A 19,196-nucleotide genomic window follows, 5' to 3' on the forward strand; every position below is an offset into this window, starting at 1 on the left:
ATGGGCCCCCTCTGGGTGTGCTGCCAGGCCCATGGCAGCTGGCCTAGCCCGGCCAGCCTGGCACCCCCAGCGTGGCTTCTGCCCCCACAGGCATGCGCATCCTTGTCACGCTGCTGCTGGACACGCTGCCCATGCTGGGCAATGTCCTTCTGCTCTGCTTCTTCGTCTTCTTCATCTTCGGCATCGTTGGCGTCCAGCTATGGGCAGGGCTGCTTCGTAACCGTTGCTTCCTGCCGGAGAATTTCAGCCTGTGAGTGTTGCCCGGGTTGGGGAGGTGGGTGGGGACCTACGGTTGCAGGGCTGGGACCCACACCTGTCCCCACTGCCGTTGACATCGCTGTCTGCACATCGGTGACACATCTGGTTCTCAAACTTGGCTACACATTGAAGTCATCTGGGGAATTAGAAAAAAAAAATTCCTGAGGCATGGGTCCCCTACAGGCTCCGATTTCATTGGCCTGGGGTTCAGCACAGCCACGGCCATCCTTACAAGCTCCTCCATGAGCCTGGTGGGCAGCCACGTTAGAGTACTGTCACCCTAGGGCATAACCTTCCCCCATCCCGACTCTAGAATTTCACCCTCAATCTGCACACTCCCAGTGCCCTCCAACCCACACCCAGAAATCCCTGCCCCCCGGCTGCTGCACGCCCAGCTCTTGTCCCTGCCCAGCTCACTCGGCAGGTCTCACTACATCCACGCAGCTCATCCTTCCTGGGGCGTCTCCCTGGAGACCCCTCTTCTCAGCTCCTCCCTGTCCCCCCTGCAGCCCCCTGAGTGTGGACCTGGAACGCTATTACCAGACGGAGAACGAGGATGAGAACCCCTTCATCTGCTCTCAGCCGCGGGAGAATGGCATGCGCTCGTGCAGGAGTGTGCCCACGCTGCGCGGGGAGGGCGGCGGCGGCCCCCCCTGTGGCCTGGACTACGAGGCCTACAACAGCTCCAGCAATACCACCTGTGTGAACTGGAACCAGTACTACACCAACTGCTCCGCCGGGGAGCACAACCCCTTCAAGGGCGCCATCAACTTCGACAACATTGGCTACGCCTGGATTGCCATCTTCCAGGTGGGACTGCCCGGGCACCGAGACGTTCCCTGGAACACAAGCACCAGGACACAGTCCTGCCTTGGAGAGGGCGGTCCTCAGGGCTGGGAGGGGGCTGGGGCCTCCGAGGAGATCGCAGGAGGATTTAACCACCCCCACCAAGTCAGTCTCTCCCTCTGCGCCCTCCCCAGGTCATCACGCTGGAGGGCTGGGTCGACATCATGTACTTTGTCATGGATGCTCATTCGTTCTACAATTTCATCTACTTCATCCTCCTCATCATCGTGAGTGATTCCTTGGGCCCCTGTGGGAAGAGGGGTCCTGGGGAAACAGGTGGGAGGTGTCCAGAGAGGGGAAGGCTAGCTCGGTCTCAGGACTGGTCCCTCAGAAACTCAGGTAGAGAGGGCGCTTGTCGTGAGGAGTCAGGAGTAAATCCACGGTCAAGGCTTGGTTCTATCACTTAATACCTTGGGCAAGTCTTTCCCCATGAGCCCCCCAGCCCCACCCTAGGCCTCTGCTTCCTTATCAGTAAAATGGGTGATTCTCAACCCAGAGTGTATTGGGAAATAGCAAAGCGTGGTCATGAGGTAAAGGGGAGCACTACTAGCATTTGGCTGGGGGGCTGGGGAGAGACGGTAAGCGTCTTGACACGACTGTCCTGCAAACAGAATCATACCATCCAGACTCCCTGGCATTCAGTGTTGAGAAACACTACACGACCTCTTGTTCTTTCCATATCAGAAGCTCAAAGGCTTCACAAGGGCAGAAGACAGAGTCAAGGGTCCCCGTGTTTGATGCTTGTCATCCCTACCATTCTCAGTTCATAACTGAACTGCTACTACTGGTAGTTAGTATTTTTTGAGCACTTAGGATGCGCCACTCCTACTCTCAACACTTTGTATGTGCTGGTGCCTTTAGTCCTCACCACGATCCCATTATCATCTCCATTTTGCAGAGGGGAAACCCACGTTTCCTCGTTTGTCTGACCCCATCATGGGTTCCACGTGTGCAGTGGATGGATCTGGTCGGGAAGGGGAGGTGCGGCAAGCGGGGGGTGGGCGTTGGGGGGGGGGCATCTTCTAAAGGAGAACTCTGAGCTTCAGAAGCCCAAGAATTCAACCCCAGGCTACAGGCTCCAAGCCCAGCCCTTCTTCAGGTCACCAGGAGGACAGAGTGACAGGTCACCAAGTGACAGAGCCAGAGCAAGGGACAGATACTGAAAGGAGAGATTAAGACAGAGATTAAGATCTACTCGGGACCTAGGGCAAACTCTGGAGAGAGATGGAGACCTACTAAGATGGCTCTGGGAGAGGCAGAGCGTGGGTCCTAGGAAAGAACCATCATTTAGGCCATGCCCTCCTGCCCTTGCATGTGGACGAGAGGCCAGGTTTGGTTCCTGTTCCCATCCCCCACCATCACAGTGGGGGGCATCGAGGCCAGCATCTCTAGGAAGTGTGGTCTTTTCAGTATGCTTCCTTCTGTGAGCCTGGAGGAGGGGAAGGATGTAGACAGGGTGGTAAGGGGCCTAGTTTCCACCCACACACCCCGTGAAAAATCTTCCAAACAGCTCTCTGGAATCATATTAGTGAAGCTAATTATCATAATTACTAGGACACAATCTAGAAAAAAAAATCTGCTCTGTCACCATAAATATTCATTTCCTTCACTCTGGATTATTGTCCCAGCAATGGCTATCCTGGAGTCCTGGAGAAACTGAGGCATGGGGACAGGGACAAGGGAGTGTGGGCAAGTCAGGGGTGGCAGCTTGGCTAGTCTGCAGGGATCAGGGCTCAGCGCATTACCTGGCTGGGGGAGGGGAGAGGCACAGGGAAAGAAGATACAGGCACGGCGAACGGTCAGGAGGGTAGTGAGGCCCTATGGTTGAGGGTCCCACCCAAAGGCATGCAGCTAGATGTGGGATTCGAGGCAGGAGTCTTGGGAATAGTGTTTCTGCCAAGACCTCAAAGGCCCAATCCAACATGAGAACCCCATGTCCCCAAGATTTCATTCATCTCTACAGCCTTCTCTGCTTCTAATGGGAACTGGGGAGGGGTGCTCAGAATCTCCACGGCTGACTGTGGTTGGGGGCAGGGAATTGGGAGAAATCTTTGTGGGATACCATTATGATCAATAACCGTGCCTTGGAATTCCATGGAGCTTGGTTCATGTCTCAGCTTCGCTGTGCGCTCGCTGAATGATTTTGGGCAAATGCCTTGACCTCTCTGAGCCTGTTTCCTCACCCGTCAGACGGAGGTTATAAAAGTGCCACCTCTCGAAACTGTCACGAGAATAAAGAGAATGAGATCATGCTGGGACAGTAACGGAGCCCAGCGCCTGGCGGGTAGGAGTGCTTGGGATGTGGCGACTGGCCTGGCAGTGCCCTTTTCTTCAGGACATCTCCTCTTCCTGTCCCCACCCCAACAGGTGGGCTCCTTCTTCATGATCAACCTGTGCCTGGTGGTGATCGCCACGCAGTTCTCAGAGACCAAGCAGCGGGAAAGCCAGCTGATGCGGGAGCAGCGCGTGCGGTTTCTGTCCAATGCCAGCACCCTGGCCAGCTTCTCCGAGCCAGGCAGCTGCTACGAGGAGCTGCTCAAGTACTTGGTATACATCCTCCGGAAAGCGGCGCGCAGGCTGGCCCAGGTCTCCCGGGCAGTGGGCGTGCGGGCTGGGCTGCTGAGCGGCCCAGTGCCCCACAGCAGCCAGGAGCCCCAGCCCAGCGGGAGCTGCTCTCGCTCTCACCGCCGTCCATCCGTCCACCACCTGGTGCACCATCACCACCATCACCATCACCACTACCACCTGGGCAATGGGACGCTGCGGGCCCCGCGGGCCAGCCCTGAGATTCAGGACCGGGATGCCAGTGGGTCCCGCCGGCTCATGCTGCCTCCGCCCTCAACGCCTGCCCTATCCGGGAGCCCTCCGGGGGGCGCAGAATCTGTGCACAGCTTCTACCATGCCGACTGCCACCTAGAGCCAGTCCGCTGCCAGGCACCCCCTCCCAGGTCACCATCTGAGGCGTCAGGCAGGACTGTGGGCAGCGGGAAGGTGTACCCCACGGTGCACACCAGCCCTCCCCCAGAGACACTGAAGGAAAGAGCGCTGGTGGAGGTGGCCCCCACCTCTGGACCGCCCACGCTTACCAGCCTCAACATCCCAGCCGGGCCCTACAGCTCCATGCATAAGCTGCTGGAGACACAGAGCACAGGTGAGGACTCCAGGGTAGGGGTGGGGGCATGCTGGGGCCCTGGCTTGGGGCTGGGTGGTGTCCCAGAGAGGCCTGGAGACCTGGCATTGGGAGATCCGGCCCCCGATTTTCATTCTGCCACTCAAGGCCTTGGGACCTTTAATCAGTCCTGTCGCTTCTTTGAGGCCTGAGTTTCTCATCCCTTCAAATGGGAATCTGAATTCTTTTTTTTTTTTTTTTTTTTTAGATTTATTTATTTATTTATTTGACAGAGAGAAGGATCACAAGTAGGCAGAGAGGCAGGCAGAGAGAGAGAGGGGTATCAGGCTCCCTGCTGAGCAAGGAGCCTGATGCAGGGCTCGATCGCAGGACTCTGGGATCATGACCTGAGCCGAAGGCAGAGGCTTAACCCACTGAGCCACCCAGGCGCCCCGGGAATCTGAATTCTTGCATTGTCATGAGAAGAAGAATGATTGTGGGATGAGCACTGGCTAGGCGCCCTCCTCTACACTGTTTGTAAGAAGACCCAACACTTGTTGGCCAACTGGTCTGTGCTTGCCACATGCTTTGCAGGCAGAAGCCCATTGGAGCCTCTCAACAGTTTAGATGATAAGCTTTAGGTGATAAGCCCATTGTGCCAATGAGAAAAAGGAGGCCCGGAGAGGTGGCTTGACTCACCTGCCCAAGGTTATGCAATTGGTGAGGGATGAACTCAGGGCTGTGTGTCTCCGAGGCCCCAAGGGGAGATGGTGTGTGACCGTGGACTGCCTTGCGCCCCATGCTGAGGGGACTCTTGTAAACACCAGTCTCGTGGTGTTTACAAGACCAGGGGCCTAGAGCAGCAAGTCCTCCAGGGGCTGCTAGCCTGGTGAGAGGGACACCCGGTGTCATAGGGGAAGTGAGACACTCACCACCTCTGGGCGTTCCCCCACCCCGTCAGACAGGGGTGGTGAACCCTCCCCCGAAAACAGACTCTCTGTTGCTGAAGCCCAGGGTTTCGGGAAGGATGTGGCACGTGGGAGCAGTGGGGTACGTGTGGGATGTCATGCAGAAATGTGGACCGGGACAGGAAGGAGCCGTCCCAGAACGCCATGGGCAGGCCTTCCGAGCCAGTTTTCCTGCCGCCCTGCCGGGAGATGGAAGCCAGTCCTACGCACGCGTGTTTCGGTCCCCTCCTGTGTAGAAGGCAGGCCTGGGGCCGTGGTCATTGCCGGGGATCCCTCCCGCCTGCAGTGAGAAGGGGACATGTTGTTGGATATTTCTTGGGGGCGGGGCCCTGGGTGAGCCCTCTGCGCCTTGGCGGACCTACTTTCCTGGGGCATTTGCTGAGCTTCCCTCCAGTGCTTCGGTTCTCTGATCCAAGCTGGATTTCAGTGGACACCGATGTCTTGGGACAGGTCACTGCGTGCATGAGTGTGTGCCGTCTGGTGTGTGTGGATGTGTGTACAAAGGGGTCCAGTGTGTGTAGGGGTGCTTGTGCACGGGCGTGTTTAGCGTTCATGTATGTATGTGCACACGTGTATCTGGTGTGTGACGTTCGTGTGTATACATGCCAGGGTGCTGCTGTGGTCCGTGTGCATGCCCAGGTACTCACATGCCTAGCCCAGGTGCCTTATATAATGTGCAAGCATGTGTGCACGCGTGTTTTCAGCTGTGCAGGTATGCGTGGTTCACAAATGGTACGTGTATGGACATAGTGCATGTGTGCTTACGAGTGTGCACACTGCACGTGTGTGTGTGTGTCTGGGGGTGGGGTTACAGGAGCACATGTGTGTGTGTGTGTGTGTGTGTGTGTGTGTGTGTGTATCTTAAGGATCCCTTGGGAAATGCAGCTCTGCACGGTGTGGGTGTGCTTTTCTGGGAAGGAGAGCTGGTCTGGCCTCCTTGCTAAAGGCTCCGCAGACAGGGGAGCTGCCCAGGACCTCAGGGAACATCAAGTCCACCTGCCAAACCCTAGGACCCCCAGTAGGGACTATCAGTGGAATGCTGTTGGCAATCACTGTCCCTAGCCTGCTCAGTGCCTAGCAGCTCCCCTGTCATTTCAAGAACCGCACACTCCCCAACTCATTTTATAAACACTGGGAAGGAAGGGCCACCCCAAGTAAGAAGCTCTGGAGCCTCTAACCTCTGCCCTCCCATCCTAGGCGCCTGCCAAAGCTCTTGCAAGATCTCCAGCCCTTGCTTGAAGGCAGACAGTGGAGCCTGTGGGCCAGACAGCTGCCCCTACTGCGCCCGGGCGGGGGCGGGACCGGTGGAGCTGGCCGGCCACGAGATGCCCGACTCAGACAGCGAGGTGGTGTATGAGCTCACGCAGGACGCCCAGCACAGCGACGTCCGGGACCCCCACAGCCGGCAACGACAGAGCCTGGGGCTGGACGTGGAGCCCAACTCTGTGCTGGCCTTCTGGAGGCTGATCTGTGACACTTTCCGGAAGATCGTGGACAGCAAGTATTTTGGTCGGGGAATCATGATCGCTATCCTGGTCAACACATTGAGCATGGGCATCGAGTACCATGAACAGGTAGGGGCGTGTGCAAGGGCATGGTCCCTGGGGCGGGGGACCCTCTGCCTTCCTCCCCTCCCACCCCCACTTCCCCGTTTCTTCTGCATACTGCTAGCCTGATGGCGGGGAGGAGGACAGGAAGGAGGTACACCAATGCGTGGGGACTTTGGAGGGTGACAAACAGTGAATGCCACGCAATCTGTGCGTATGGAGTGCCTCGGGCACGAGGCAGGGGCAGGATCTGAGCCATGTGTGTTCTATCTGGGAAGGCTTCTCAGAGGAAGTGGCCTTTGAAGGATGAGTGAGTGGTGAGCATCCGATGTGGGTAGGGCCTCTCCGTAGGGACAAATCATTGGAAGAGATTCGGGTCTTTGGAGAAGATATGGGGTGGGGCAGAAGGTGTTGGGGATCCCCTGGCCCAGCACTAGGCACCCCCAGACTTCACCTGACTTGGTCATTGTGGGGGTAACTCACTGGAGGTGGGTAGGGGCGAGGAGGAGAGGGTTGGTGGCTGCATCTCGGATGGAGCGGAGGCCTGTCCCATAGGGAGGGAGGCCATCTGGTCCTGGCCCCCGTTCCGGGAGCCTTGCCGTGAGTGAGGCGGTTGGTGGATGAGAAGGCCCGGCGTGGTGAAGAGACTTGAAACCGTCGTGTTTGAGGAATCGTTCTAAGAACTGGATGTTTAGTCAGGAGAAGAGGAGGCTCAGTGGGGCCAGGCGAGCTGTCTTCAAATATTTGAAGGGCTGTCATGTGGAAGAGGGAGCAGGCTTGTTTTGTGGGGCCGATGGCTACAAGCCATGGGATCTGGGCTGAGTAGAAGGAGGCTGTTCTCACTCCCAGAGCTGTGAAAGAACACGAAGGGTGGCCTGGGGACCCCACTGCCCCCAGCCCTCCCCAAACCGATTGCACGGGCCCCATGGGGCCTCCCAACAGAGTTCCTTCCAAAGGCTGCCCCTTGCCCCAGTTTGGTCTTCTAGGTCACCCCTTGGCTGAATCTTGGAAAAGCTGGCCGGGTGTGGGGGGGTGTGCTTAGTCCGTGCTGCCACCACAGGCTTCTGTGTTCTTTCCTGGGTGTTCCAGCCTCCCTGAGGCTCAGGAAGGAGACTGGGCTGCCAGAACTTGACCTTCTCTGGTAAAGAGATGAGATGAGGCACTTCCCCTGCCCCTGGTGTGGCGGAGATGTGGAGGAGCTGGGGGTGGGGGACTGGCCACAACGGCTAGGTGGTCCTCTTGGGGGAGGGCAGTGGAGGGTGTGGGGCAAGGCTGGGGAGCACAGGTCTAAGCCAGGGCTGGAGCTGATGTGAGATGTTCATTTTTTAGGGCAATCAGAATCCCCTCCCCCACCCTCTGTGCCTTTCATGTTGTGGGTACCCAGCTGCCCGGTCCAGCCAGATGCACCCCCCAACCCCAGCCCCTCCACCCTCACCCTCACACCATGTTGGCACCCCTTCCTCTTGCCTCAACATTCCCCCCCACCAGGTGGCTCTGCCCTATTGCCTCTTCTGGGAGGTGAGGAGCAGGAAGGGGAGGACACCAGCCACGGTGCCGGCAGGTGGGGAGTACGACGCTGCGGTGAGCATATTGTGTCTAGGCGCCTGGGGCGTGGGTGTGTGTGCACACGCCTGCCCAGCCAGCCTCCTGGGGAGAGGTGCTCCACTCTGCCAGGCTGGTGGGGGCAGCCTGCTCTGCTGCTGGGACCCAGCCAGTGGCAGGCCTAACCTCCCATTACCCTGAACCTCAGCCTCCTCTTCCTCCACCCAGTTCTAGCTGAGGTCAGATGTCCTTCCCCTGGGGCGGGGCGGGGTGGGGGGTAATGCTGCACCTCGCAACCTGTCCTGGCGGAGGCTGCTGGTGGAGGCTTTGGCTGCACTGGGAAGACGCTGAGTCACAGAGACTGAGGGCCACCGAAGCGGCAGCAAGAAGCCTTTCAGTTAGATGTCAAGAGGGACACCCCCTTGGGGAGAAAGTAGAAGGGATCGGTCAGTGGTGCCTGCGGCTTCCCCTTGCCCAAGCTCCTGAGGAAGGCAGGGGACACCCCCCACCAAGCCCTCAGCAGCAGGGAGTCCCCACTCCGTGACAAGTGAGCCAGTTTGCCCCAGTCCCTGGTTGCTGCACCCCGCAGGGCTGAGTGGGAGTCCCCAGCAGCCTGGGGACAGATGACTGACTGCTGCCTGGCAGGCTCGGGGGCCAGGGGTGCTCAGAAGTCCCAGAAGCAGCCGTGGCCCTGTGCTCGCAGGCACTGCGGCGTGAACGTCCCGCCATCTGCGCCTCGGGATCTGAGCAGGCTGAGGGGGGCAGATCGGGGGGTGGGCAGACACGGGTGCTGAGAGAGACAGAGACCCAGAAGGGGAGACGGAGATGCGGAGGGAGATGGAAACCAGGAGACCAGGTCCCAGAGGGCAAAGCAAAGACCTTGAAAGAGGCAGCCATAAAGAAGGGGGGACTGAGCGGCAGGGACAGGAGGGACAGAGAGAGGGAGGGGGAGACGGACACTCGGGGAGGAGATGGAGACAGATGGAGGCATAGAGACACAGGGGTGACGGAGACAGAGAGAAGCAGAGAGGGAGCTGAAGACTGAGAACGAAACCCAGATGCAGATGAGGACATGCTGGGCAGGGCTGGAGACATGGGCTCAGGCTGTCAGACAGGGGAGGGGGAGCCAGGATAGGACGAGTGTTGGTTGGGGCGAAGACCCGAGGGAGAGGGGCAGCACATGCTGACAGGCAAGGTGGTGTCCCTGCAGAACCCAGAACGAGGAGGAGATGCTGTCCATTAATCCTGGGATTGGTCTAGAGAAGTCTGTCGTCCTAGTATTGTGTCCTTCCCCAGCAAGGAGCCCAGGTCTCTCTCTTGCCCATTGCTGCTGCCCTCTGCAGACCTGTCCTCTCCCACTGTCACCTACCTTACCCCTCAGTTTCCCTTCTCAGGTTGGTGACACCCCTCCTGCCCCTCTCCACTAGCAGAGGAAGCTCCTGTCTTGTCATACCTTGCCCTACCCCAGGAAGGTCCATGCTGTCCCTGCCCTCCTGCTTCCCCCACCTCTTGACCCATTGGCTTGTGAGAACTGGCAGGACTGTTTCTCCCAGAAGGACTAGTGAGGAGGACAAGGACAGGACACTGAAGAGGGAGCAAACTTGAAGATGGAGGTGTGATCCGATAGAGGGCAAGCATGTGCATGCCCCATCGGTGAGGAAGCAGAACATGGAGCAAGGAACTTACTGTGATTTAACCATCCCTCTCTCTCACCTTCCTCCCGTCCATCTATCCATCCATCCCACACACATTTCCTGCGCATCGGAGTTGGGAGAACACGTCCTGATTTGTGGTGTTTAGCGCGTTTGCCAATTACTGTGGTGTAAATGCTGTCATCAAGATAGAAACGTGATGTCACTGAATGTGGGGTTGGAAGGAGAAGTGTGCCTATACCAGGCCTAGGATATTGCGTCCTTCCTTTCAGAGAGGTCATCAACAAGTGAACGGTCACATTTACTTGATGCTACTCAAAGGGGTTGTGGGTGTAGTCAGGATCTGACCTGGGGGAGGGGAATTCCAGGAGATCCCCACACAAAATGTGATCTGGGAGTTGAGTCTGAAGGAAGAGTGAGGTGTGGCCAGTGAAGGGTGGGGTGGAGGGCACATGTGGGGGAGGGTCAGAGGTGCCACCCACCGAACACTGAAACTGAGAGATTTGTAAGGCTCTCCAAATGAGTGGGGCGCTGGATGGGGGCTGGGATGGACAAGTAACAAGAGACCAATTTGGAAAAAAAAATTCAGGGCCAGGTCCTAAGAGGCACAGGAAGGAACGTGGATTTTTTTCCTGAGGGTGATACGTTCCCAAAAGAGGTTTTAAGCAGGTCAGTGATACAAGCAGGTTTGTGTTCTATTGTGTTCTATTGAAAGTCGTCTGGAGCCAAGGAAGGGAGACAGGAGGCAGGGAACCCAAGGAGAAGGATACTGCAGTGGTCCATACAGTGCCTACATCTCTGTCCCTGGAAGTAGAGGGAAGAGGGCCAGGAGAGCTGGCAGGTGGCTGGGTCTACAGGACTCCACACCAGTTGGAGATGGGGAAGGAAGCAGCCACGATGAGACCAGGTTCCTGCTCAGGGTGGAAGCACTGGGCCTTGAGCAGATCAGGGCTGCAGGATGTTTGAGACAAGGCATCTGTGGGGTATCCCGGGCCATAACTAGCAGGTTGCTGGAGCTCAGAAGTGAGGATGTCTTTGCCTGGGTCTTCTCTGGGGCCAGGCTGCTCCAGAAGGAACATTGTGGGTATGGGGAGAGGGTCCTGGGGACACAGGAGCTTCCTAATCACCCCCTTCCTGGCTCTGGGGTGCTGAGAGCAGAGGCTAAGTTCATCTTCTAGAAGAGGGACAACAGAGAGAGGTGGAGGAGGGGTACATGGCCCAGTGGTCTCCTGGGCTGAGAGAGAGGGAGGGTCCCAAGTGGACTGCTGCCAAGGCCAGCAGAGGACCAAGCAGGTGATGATTCTGCTCATAGCGCAGACTCTGGACCCATCCTGTCATTCTAGATACATGTCCAGGGAGGGTTTCTATTTTTAAGTGAGTGAGGTCAGCTGTTCAAGGCAGGGGAAGCTGGGGATGGAGTGGGGTGGGGGTTGGAGGAGAATCCAGATGTGGCCAGTCTTACCTTTGAGGGCCCTCACAGACTGCTTTGGGATCCTGCTGAAAACTGGGGACTCTCTCCCCAGAAAACACACAGAGGCATGGACAACTCACATGTGGCCATTGAGGACAAGGGTTTATGGACACCTCCCACCCCAAGCCTAAACCTTGGGCCTTCCAGGAGTTTTTGGCCTCCAGACAGAGGAGCCCTGGCTCAGGCACCAAGGCTGCAGCCAAGCTGGACGTTGGGGGAAGATCCTTCTAGAGCCGCCCTGACCCCAGATTTCCAAAGTCTCTCCAGATGTAGGGGACGAAATGCAAGCTGCTTCAGAGCTGGCTGGCTAAGGGGGCGCTCCATTCTCTCAGACACCCTCTGGCTAAGGGGGCGCTCCATTCTCTCAGACACCCTCTGGCTCTAGGCTCCCCCAGTCCAGCAAACACCACCCCCTGAGCACAGCACGCTAGAATAGAATAACAGAATGGCAGGGGGCGGGGGACGGAGCCAGACGCACCGGAGAAATTTCTAGCTGAAAAGTTCTGCTTCATGGACGATTATGCCAAATGTCTTAAGGGAGGCTTCTGGGGACAGAGAAGAGAGGCTCACACCCAGATGGGGCTTGAAAGGGCTTTGCAAAGGAGGTGGCTTTTGGGGGGGGGGGCGGCCCTTGAAAGATAGGTGGGACTGGCAGCTGGGGCAAGGGGCAGAGACGTCTCGGTGGAAGGATGAAGGGGAATTCAGGCAGCCTGGCCTGGAAGGGCCCAGGGGGCCATGGGACACTCTGAAGGACAGTCCTTGCCTCCCCCACCCCCACTGGAGGTGTATGAGCTGGAGAGATGGGAGTCTGGCCGTGTTGAAGGAAGCCTGAGATTCCAGTGGGCGCGGGCTGGGGTGAGGGAGGGGCCCAGGGGCTATTTCTGTCCTTCAGATCAGAGGCTGTGAGGGCCCCAAGTATGGTGCTGGTGGAAAGAACCGGGAGTGGGGGCAGTAATCCCATTGGCGGGGTTTGTGGGCCCAGCACCTGCTGTTGGAGGGATGAGGGCCCAGATGAATCCTAGATAAGGCCCAGGTTCCAAGACAGCATTCTGGGGAGCGATGGAGCTGGCCGTCGGGGAAGGGTCAGGTTTGGAAGAGGGGGTGAGAGGGTTTGTTTGGACGCGGGCCATCCGGGGAATGCTATCAGGCAGGCTGGCTCTCCGGGACATTGTTTCGTGTCGTCTGCACTCCAGTGACAGCTGAGGGGTGGGGGTCAGGGAGCTTCGGGGCAAGGGGAGACAGTGGGTCTGACTGAACTCAGGGGGGAAAGGCAGCAGGAGAGGAACCCTAGATGGGCAGGAGGTGGCGCACCCCCAGGGTCGGGGAAATCAGGGGCACTGGTAGGTGGGGGGCTTGGAAGAAAGTCTGAAGAGAGCTGGGGTGCTGGGCTCTGGAGCGGGGGGGGAGGCCTGAGCCTGCACTCCCAGTGGGGGGGTGGTCTCCGCTCTGAGGCCAGGAAAGGAGATTGGAGGAGTGAGGGAAAGAGGGGTAAGTGATGGACAGGCCCCAGGGCCGGGGGCCCAGGGCAGTGGGGTGTGTGTGGAGGGAGATGGAGGTGCAGGTGGAGGAGGGGAGGAGAGAGGAGGCTGCAGGTCACGGAAGTGTTTGCGGGGTGGGCCGGGGAGCCCCCTGCAGTAGGGCCCAGGGAGAGGGGATAGGGACAGGGTTGGGGGGTGCAGGGAGAGGAGGAGGGTCCGGAGCAGCTCCAGCTGGGGAGAGGTCGAGCCCCCGCAGCAGAGGGTGGTAAGGGAAGGTGGCTCGCTGCCGTGAGACCCCCAGCTGGCTGTGCCCCATCCAGTCACAGGCTCGTGACAGAGCAATACTCAGCCATTCCTCAGCCGCCGCGGAGGTGGTGGGGGGGGCATTGACGTCCCCCCCCCCCCCGAGGTCTGGGGCATGAGGGCAGCCTCACCGCACCCCGTGGTGGTGCACCGTGGGCTCCGCCCAGACGTGGTTCTGGGAGGGGAGGGGTGGGGGTTCCAGCTCCAGGGGTTGAGGTCGCAAGGGCTTCAGGCTGGCCGACTCCAGGCTGAGTGAGCACTGGGGATGCCCTGGGCCTACTCTGCTTGTGTGTTTACTTGAGGTGGCTTTGAAGAGCTGGCAGGAGATTGTGGGGGGGTGTCGAAGCCACCCCTAGTTAGGGGGCACTGGGGCCCAGGGGACATGAGGATCTGGAAGGAGATCTGCCTAGAGAGACAGAGTTCCACTCTGGAGAGCTCTGGGGGTGTCCGGAGAGCAAGGCCGTGATCTGTATGGGGGTGTCTGTGGACTTTCCTGGAAAGCACCCACCATCCAGGGGTTTCCTGATTTCCGCTGGAGGAGGAGGAAGAAGGAATAGGTCCCAGTGACCCCTGCCCCCTCATTGAGGTCCTGCCTGGACCTCCCCTTCCGGGTGTGGGGCTGCATCAGGCAGGACTGTCAAAAGCCGAGGTTGGGGGGGGCCGAGGGGAAGTGAACCAGGGAGTCAGCATTGGGGAGCAGAGATTTCCAGGTCAATGGAGCTGTGGGAGCTGAGGCGAGGAGGGTACAGGGGGTGCTTGGGCAGGGCTGGGGTGACCCATACAGGCTTCTGCTCAGCGGTCGCCCGGCTTGTCCGCCCCACTCGCCTTCCCTGAGTACCAGAGCCAGCTCCCAGGCCTCCTGCCTGGACTGCTGCAGTACCCCCCTAATTGGTCTCCATCTTTCCGTGTCTCTGAGCCATCAACATGCTGCCACCACTGCAGCCAGATTAATCTTCTTAATACACTGCTCTGCACATCCCTTCCCTCGCCCTAGAAGCCCCAGTGGCAGTGTCGTGGGCAGAGACAAGTCCAGCCCTGGTGGTGGAACAGAGTCAAGGCCGTCCCGCTTGGGCCCTGCTGGCCTTGCCGGCGTGTCCCCCATGGACCCCTCCCACCCTCTGACCTGGGAGAACCACTGGATCCTTGGTCTCTGTGCATTCCTCGCTCCGCACCTCTGCTCATGCTCCCCTCCGCCGGGGATGCCCTCCGCAGGGTTCTTCTCACTGATTTTGTCCCCAGCTGGGTTTGAGCTCCTGGGGTTCTCCCGGTGTTTGCCCCAGCATGGTGCTTGGTGCAACCTTGCAGGTGTCCTGTCCTGCCACGTGTGAGGCCTGCTTCCACTGTCAGTGCCCATGGAGCTGGCTGAGAGTGGCTCTGGGCTGGGTGTTTTCACAGTCCTTAATTCCTGTGTCCTGTAGAGCAGCCCGGCCATGAGGTAAGGCTGCTCTGCTTAGCAGAAGAGGCAACTGGGGATCAGAGAGGTTAAGGGAATTGCCCAAGGTCACACAGGTAGAGAGGCTCAGAGTTGGCAGGCCACCCACACTCTGGTTTAACCCCACACTGTGATTGCCAGTGTGCTGTACATAGTGGGCCCATTACGGGTTAGTTGTTGGAGGTGTGATGGGTTTCAGGGGAGTCCTGATGCTGGGAAGTCTGGAACAGTTTATAGGGGACAGGCTGAGGGGAGAGGGAGTGTTGGGAGACAGGGGGTTTACGATTAGCAACCTCCCAGAGAAGAGCTTGGGTCCTCCTGGGGTGGGGGGTAGGAGGAAGCTCAGGCTGCCTGGTCTCATCTTCCTAAAGCCCCCACGGGTCCTTGATGTCCATGAACAGAAGGGAGGATACGGTCCAGACCTGAGAAGGGACTTGCTGGCAGCAGGGGAGAGTTCGGGAGGGGGCGGCTGATGGACCGCACAGCTGACGGCCCAGTGTGCAGTTGCACATGTTCTGGGGGGAGGGGGAGGTATTGTGGGAAGATGCAGGGGAACATGCCAGCATCCCTTGCACTGTACCTTCCTAAGCCAGCTCTTCAGGTCACCACACCTCTCGGAGCCTCAGTTTACCTGGCTGTCTTTAAGGCCTGGAGGAAATGAAATCCTGGGAGGGAGGAATCAGCCAGTGCAGAGCCTTGGGAGGGGACTAGCAGAAGTTGGCTCCCTCCCCTCCCCTTTACTGCTGCAGTGGTTGTGATCATGGCTCTGGTCCCTGGGGCAACCGTGTTGCTAAGATTGTGTCTCTGTGTCCTGGTCCTGCTTTTGCAGAACATTCCCAGCCTCCAATTTAGTAACTTGGGCAGACCTGTCTTGGGGAGGAGAGCCTTTTCCCATGGATTATGAGGGGATACCGGAGCCCTGGGAGGACATGGGCATGGCCCTGAGGTGTGCGCAGGGAGCGTGCGCAAGAGATGGAGGGCAGGCTGAGGGACAGCGCCTGGTTCTCCTTTCCTTCTGCCGTTCCAGTCCCAAAGCTGTCTGGAGGGTTGCGGTGGGGACTCCAGCCTTTGCTGCCGTCCCCTTAACTGGGACCGAAGATGCGGGCCTTGGGGGAGCCCTGTGCTCATCTTTCTGACGAGGTTCCTGCTCGGTGTGCAGGTGTCCATGGGCCAAGAGCCATTAGGCACAGACAGTTGTGACCCCCCTGGATGATATCAGGAAAGGCCGGAAATACCCCCTCCACATGCCCAGTGCTGGGTGTGCTTTTAAGAGTCACTGATAGAGTCAATTCGAGATACCAAATGCTCCTGTGCTTTCAGCTACTTTTTTTAAAAAACATTTTATTAATTTTTCTTTTGGTCCCCCCTTTCCGAGGCATCGTTTGTGTGCTGTAAAATTCACCCATTGTACAGGCACCTCGGCTGTGTTTTCAGATCAACTTGTTCTTTCTTGATACATCTAAGTTCACGTGAAATGTAATTTTATATACTTCGGAGGGCACCTTGTGAATTCCATCCCTCCGTGGGTCGGGATTCACACGCCCCTTGCCGTCAGCAGGGGTGGGTTTGAATCTCAACTGCCCAGTATTATCAGGGTCAGAATGAGCTGGGATTGGGGCCCACTCCCTGGTTGTTTCTGCCCTGTGACTCTGAATCAGTCATTCAATAGCGCTTGACCTTTCTGGTCATCTGTAAAGCGAGGGTGCCGGGGCCACCGTGTGGGTGGCGTGAGGCAAGACACAGGGTGAGCCCCGGAACCTGCCCCCCTCAACAGCGTCGTACCTGTGTGGTCTGTGCTTATCACCTTTATCTAATGCAAGGATGGACAGCTGGGCAGGTGGCACAGTGACAGGGAGGCAGGATCGCTGACCACGGTCCCCTGGCAGATGGCACTTGGCAGCCCAAGTGGAGATCTGCTTCATCAGGAGGGGTCTGAGCCCTGAGCTCCTGCTGCCCTGACAGTAACCCTTCCCCATCACCCACACTGTGCTATGCTGGGGGGACCCAAAGTCCTATCTCTCTGCGCCCCACACACTAGGTCAGGGGACAGTGCCCTCTCCAGCCCCCACTTGCAGTCTGGGGAGCAAGGATTGGCTCGAAATCTGCCAGACCCATGGGCTCCTTGCCACACTGGCCCCCACAGCTGGCTCTCAGCCCTGCATGCTGACCCTGGTTCTGCCCTCCAGGGCTGCCTCTGGAAAGAATCCAAGCACAGGCTGAGAGTGTCTCTCCTTTGGAGTAGCTACTGACCCCCAAACACTCCTCACCTGTCCATCAGAAGGCCCTACCTACCAGGACTCCCCTACTCAGACTGGCCCCATAAAGTCAGGCCATTAGGATACATTTGGTGGCTCCCTGGCCTGGCTCCATGCTTGGGTGACCTCCCTGGGCAGCCCGCCAGGTGAGACAGCTGGGTCAGCAGGGAGAGATGGCCGATGGACCAAGGGCTTCATCTGCTTATTTATTTTAATTTGAACTTCTTAAGCTGATTTGAAACTTGGGCTTTTGGGGGATCGAGACCTATAAGGTAGATAATGGGCTCCACTGAGCCAACCAGGTCTCCTCTCGCATCTCCAACCCTCAGACCAGCCCTGCACCCCTCTCCCTGGAGACACCCCACATACCCTTCAGAGTCCCTTTCAAGCGCTGCCTCCTGACCACAGCTTTCCCAGCGTGTTCCTCCCTCACCGTCTCTCCCCTAGGCTCTTGGATTCACAGTCTGGATAATTTATTTTGGCATCTAAGAATCTCAGGCCACTTGTAGTTATTCGGCTATTTTGTGCACAACCTGTTTCCAGCGAGACTCTGGGCTCCGGGAGGCAGGAAGCATAGTGGGCGTGTTTCTGCAGTTCCTTTAATATCTGAGGCACTGCTAGGCATACAGTAGGCACTTCATATTAACAGAAGGAGGGGGGCGAGGTAACTAGTGAGCTGGAATAGCAGACATGTGTCGTTTCTGATGAGCACTCTAGGATGCATCTCTGGTCCCAAGATCAGACTGTGGGTAGAAGCACAGAAGGGATGACCACCAGTGTTTTACATTTGGGCGGAGAGGTGGAAAATCTTGCTGGGGGTCACACAGTGAGTGGACAGGGTACAGGCTGGGAATTAATGAGATGTCCAAGTCTCAGGTGGCAGCTCCCGGTGCCTCCTTGTCTATGACAACCCTCCTGTGACTCTCCCTTCTGCCCATCAGCATGTTTGCACACACATGCGTGCGTCTGTGTGCCTGCATGTTCACGTGTTTGTGAGCACACGTGTATTTGTGTGTGGACCATGTGGGGCTGTGCAGTGTATGCATGTGTCTGGAAGGAAGCAGCGTAGCCAACAGTTGTCCAGGAGAAGGCTGCCAAGTCCGCAGAGTAATCGTAGAGCACATGTGACTTTGAGTGTGGCTGTGTGTTTGTGTAGGCATATGGGGCCTTGGCAATCACCCTCTGACATCGGCCAGCGTCCCTGTGCTGCTGGTCCTGGCCTGACAGGCTGGTAGGACAGCATGGGAAGAGACGGGTCTCGGGGGTCCTAGCGGGAGGTGGGCACAACTTACAGCTCAGCCCTATGGTCCCGGGATCTGAGACCCAGACCTGGGATTTTGTGTGGTGGCTGTCCGTGAATGCATTTCATCATGGACATTTTGGGGGAGGGTCCCCCCTGGAGCCTGAGTGTCCCCCACCACCGTGGCCCCCCTGCTCACCCACCCAGCTCCAGCGTGCTACTCCTATGGCTCCTCTCCCAGTGGCCCGGTGCTAGGGAGGACAGGAATGAGGGGCTCGGGGATAAGCGCCGGCTGCTTCATTCCCTGCCCTGCCCTACAGCCCGAGGAGCTGACCAACGCTCTGGAAATCAGCAACATCGTCTTCACCAGCCTCTTTGCCCTGGAGATGCTGCTGAAGCTGCTGGTGTACGGTCCCTTTGGCTACATCAAGAACCCCTACAACATCTTTGATGGTGTCATTGTTGTCATCAGGTAGGACCGCCCCTCCACTGCCGCTCATCTAGAGGAATGCCCATGGGGCAAGAAGCCATGCAACCTGTTCCTCTGCATGGCTTCTGAGGGTCTGGAGTCAGTCCCCCTCCCCCCGCACCAACCCACAGGCAGGCAGCCGGGCTCGGATCCAGACTCTTATCCGCTCCCCTCTGCTCTGTAGAAGGATCATGGGACTTGTGTGCACGACCAGCCTCTCTCGGCCCTACCTTGCTCAGGCTGAACTTGGCCTCGAGTCTCCTTTGACCAGACCCCTGTCTGGTCTCCACTCTCCTCTCTCCACTTCTTGCCCTTGACCCCATGCAGGCCCCAGGGTGAGTGAGGACTGGGGAGCTGGCTTTGCGGAGTAGTTGAAGGAGGTGTGAGGCCGGGCCAGCTGTCCCTGCTTGCAAAGTGCTTGGAAACCATCTCAGACCCCCGCCACTTGCTTTAGGGTTTCTAAGACCCTGAGAAAGTGCTCTGTCCCCCTTGGTCCCGGGATCAGGAGAGCTGTCTTATTGCTTTCTGGAATTGGCTTTTGATTTTGTTAGGAGAGAACAAAGCAACCATTCCGTAACCAGAGGCCACGGCCTTGGCTGGAATTTGAGAAAGGGCTCTCAGCGGCC

The 19,196-nt window shown here is 58.1% G+C and overlaps 1 protein-coding gene across 18 annotated transcripts in view; it reads left to right on the forward strand.

The window, feature by feature from the left end:
- CACNA1G (calcium voltage-gated channel subunit alpha1 G) overlaps nt 1-19,196 on the forward strand; it is a 62,643-nt gene that overhangs the window by 10,956 nt on the left and 32,491 nt on the right. For all 18 annotated transcript variants that reach the window (XM_059379235.1, XM_059379218.1, XM_059379226.1 and 15 more), the window contains exons 5-10: nt 91-250; nt 768-1,068; nt 1,239-1,331; nt 3,472-4,255; nt 6,379-6,755; nt 18,422-18,573. In XM_059379235.1, coding sequence (XP_059235218.1) covers nt 91-250; nt 768-1,068; nt 1,239-1,331; nt 3,472-4,255; nt 6,379-6,755; nt 18,422-18,573 — 1,867 coding nt within the window. The remainder of the gene's footprint in view (nt 1-90; nt 251-767; nt 1,069-1,238; nt 1,332-3,471; nt 4,256-6,378; nt 6,756-18,421; nt 18,574-19,196) is intronic.

Source organism: Mustela nigripes, chromosome 16 (genome assembly GCF_022355385.1).
Source record: "Mustela nigripes isolate SB6536 chromosome 16, MUSNIG.SB6536, whole genome shotgun sequence".
Lineage (NCBI taxonomy): Eukaryota > Metazoa > Chordata > Mammalia > Carnivora > Mustelidae > Mustela > Mustela nigripes.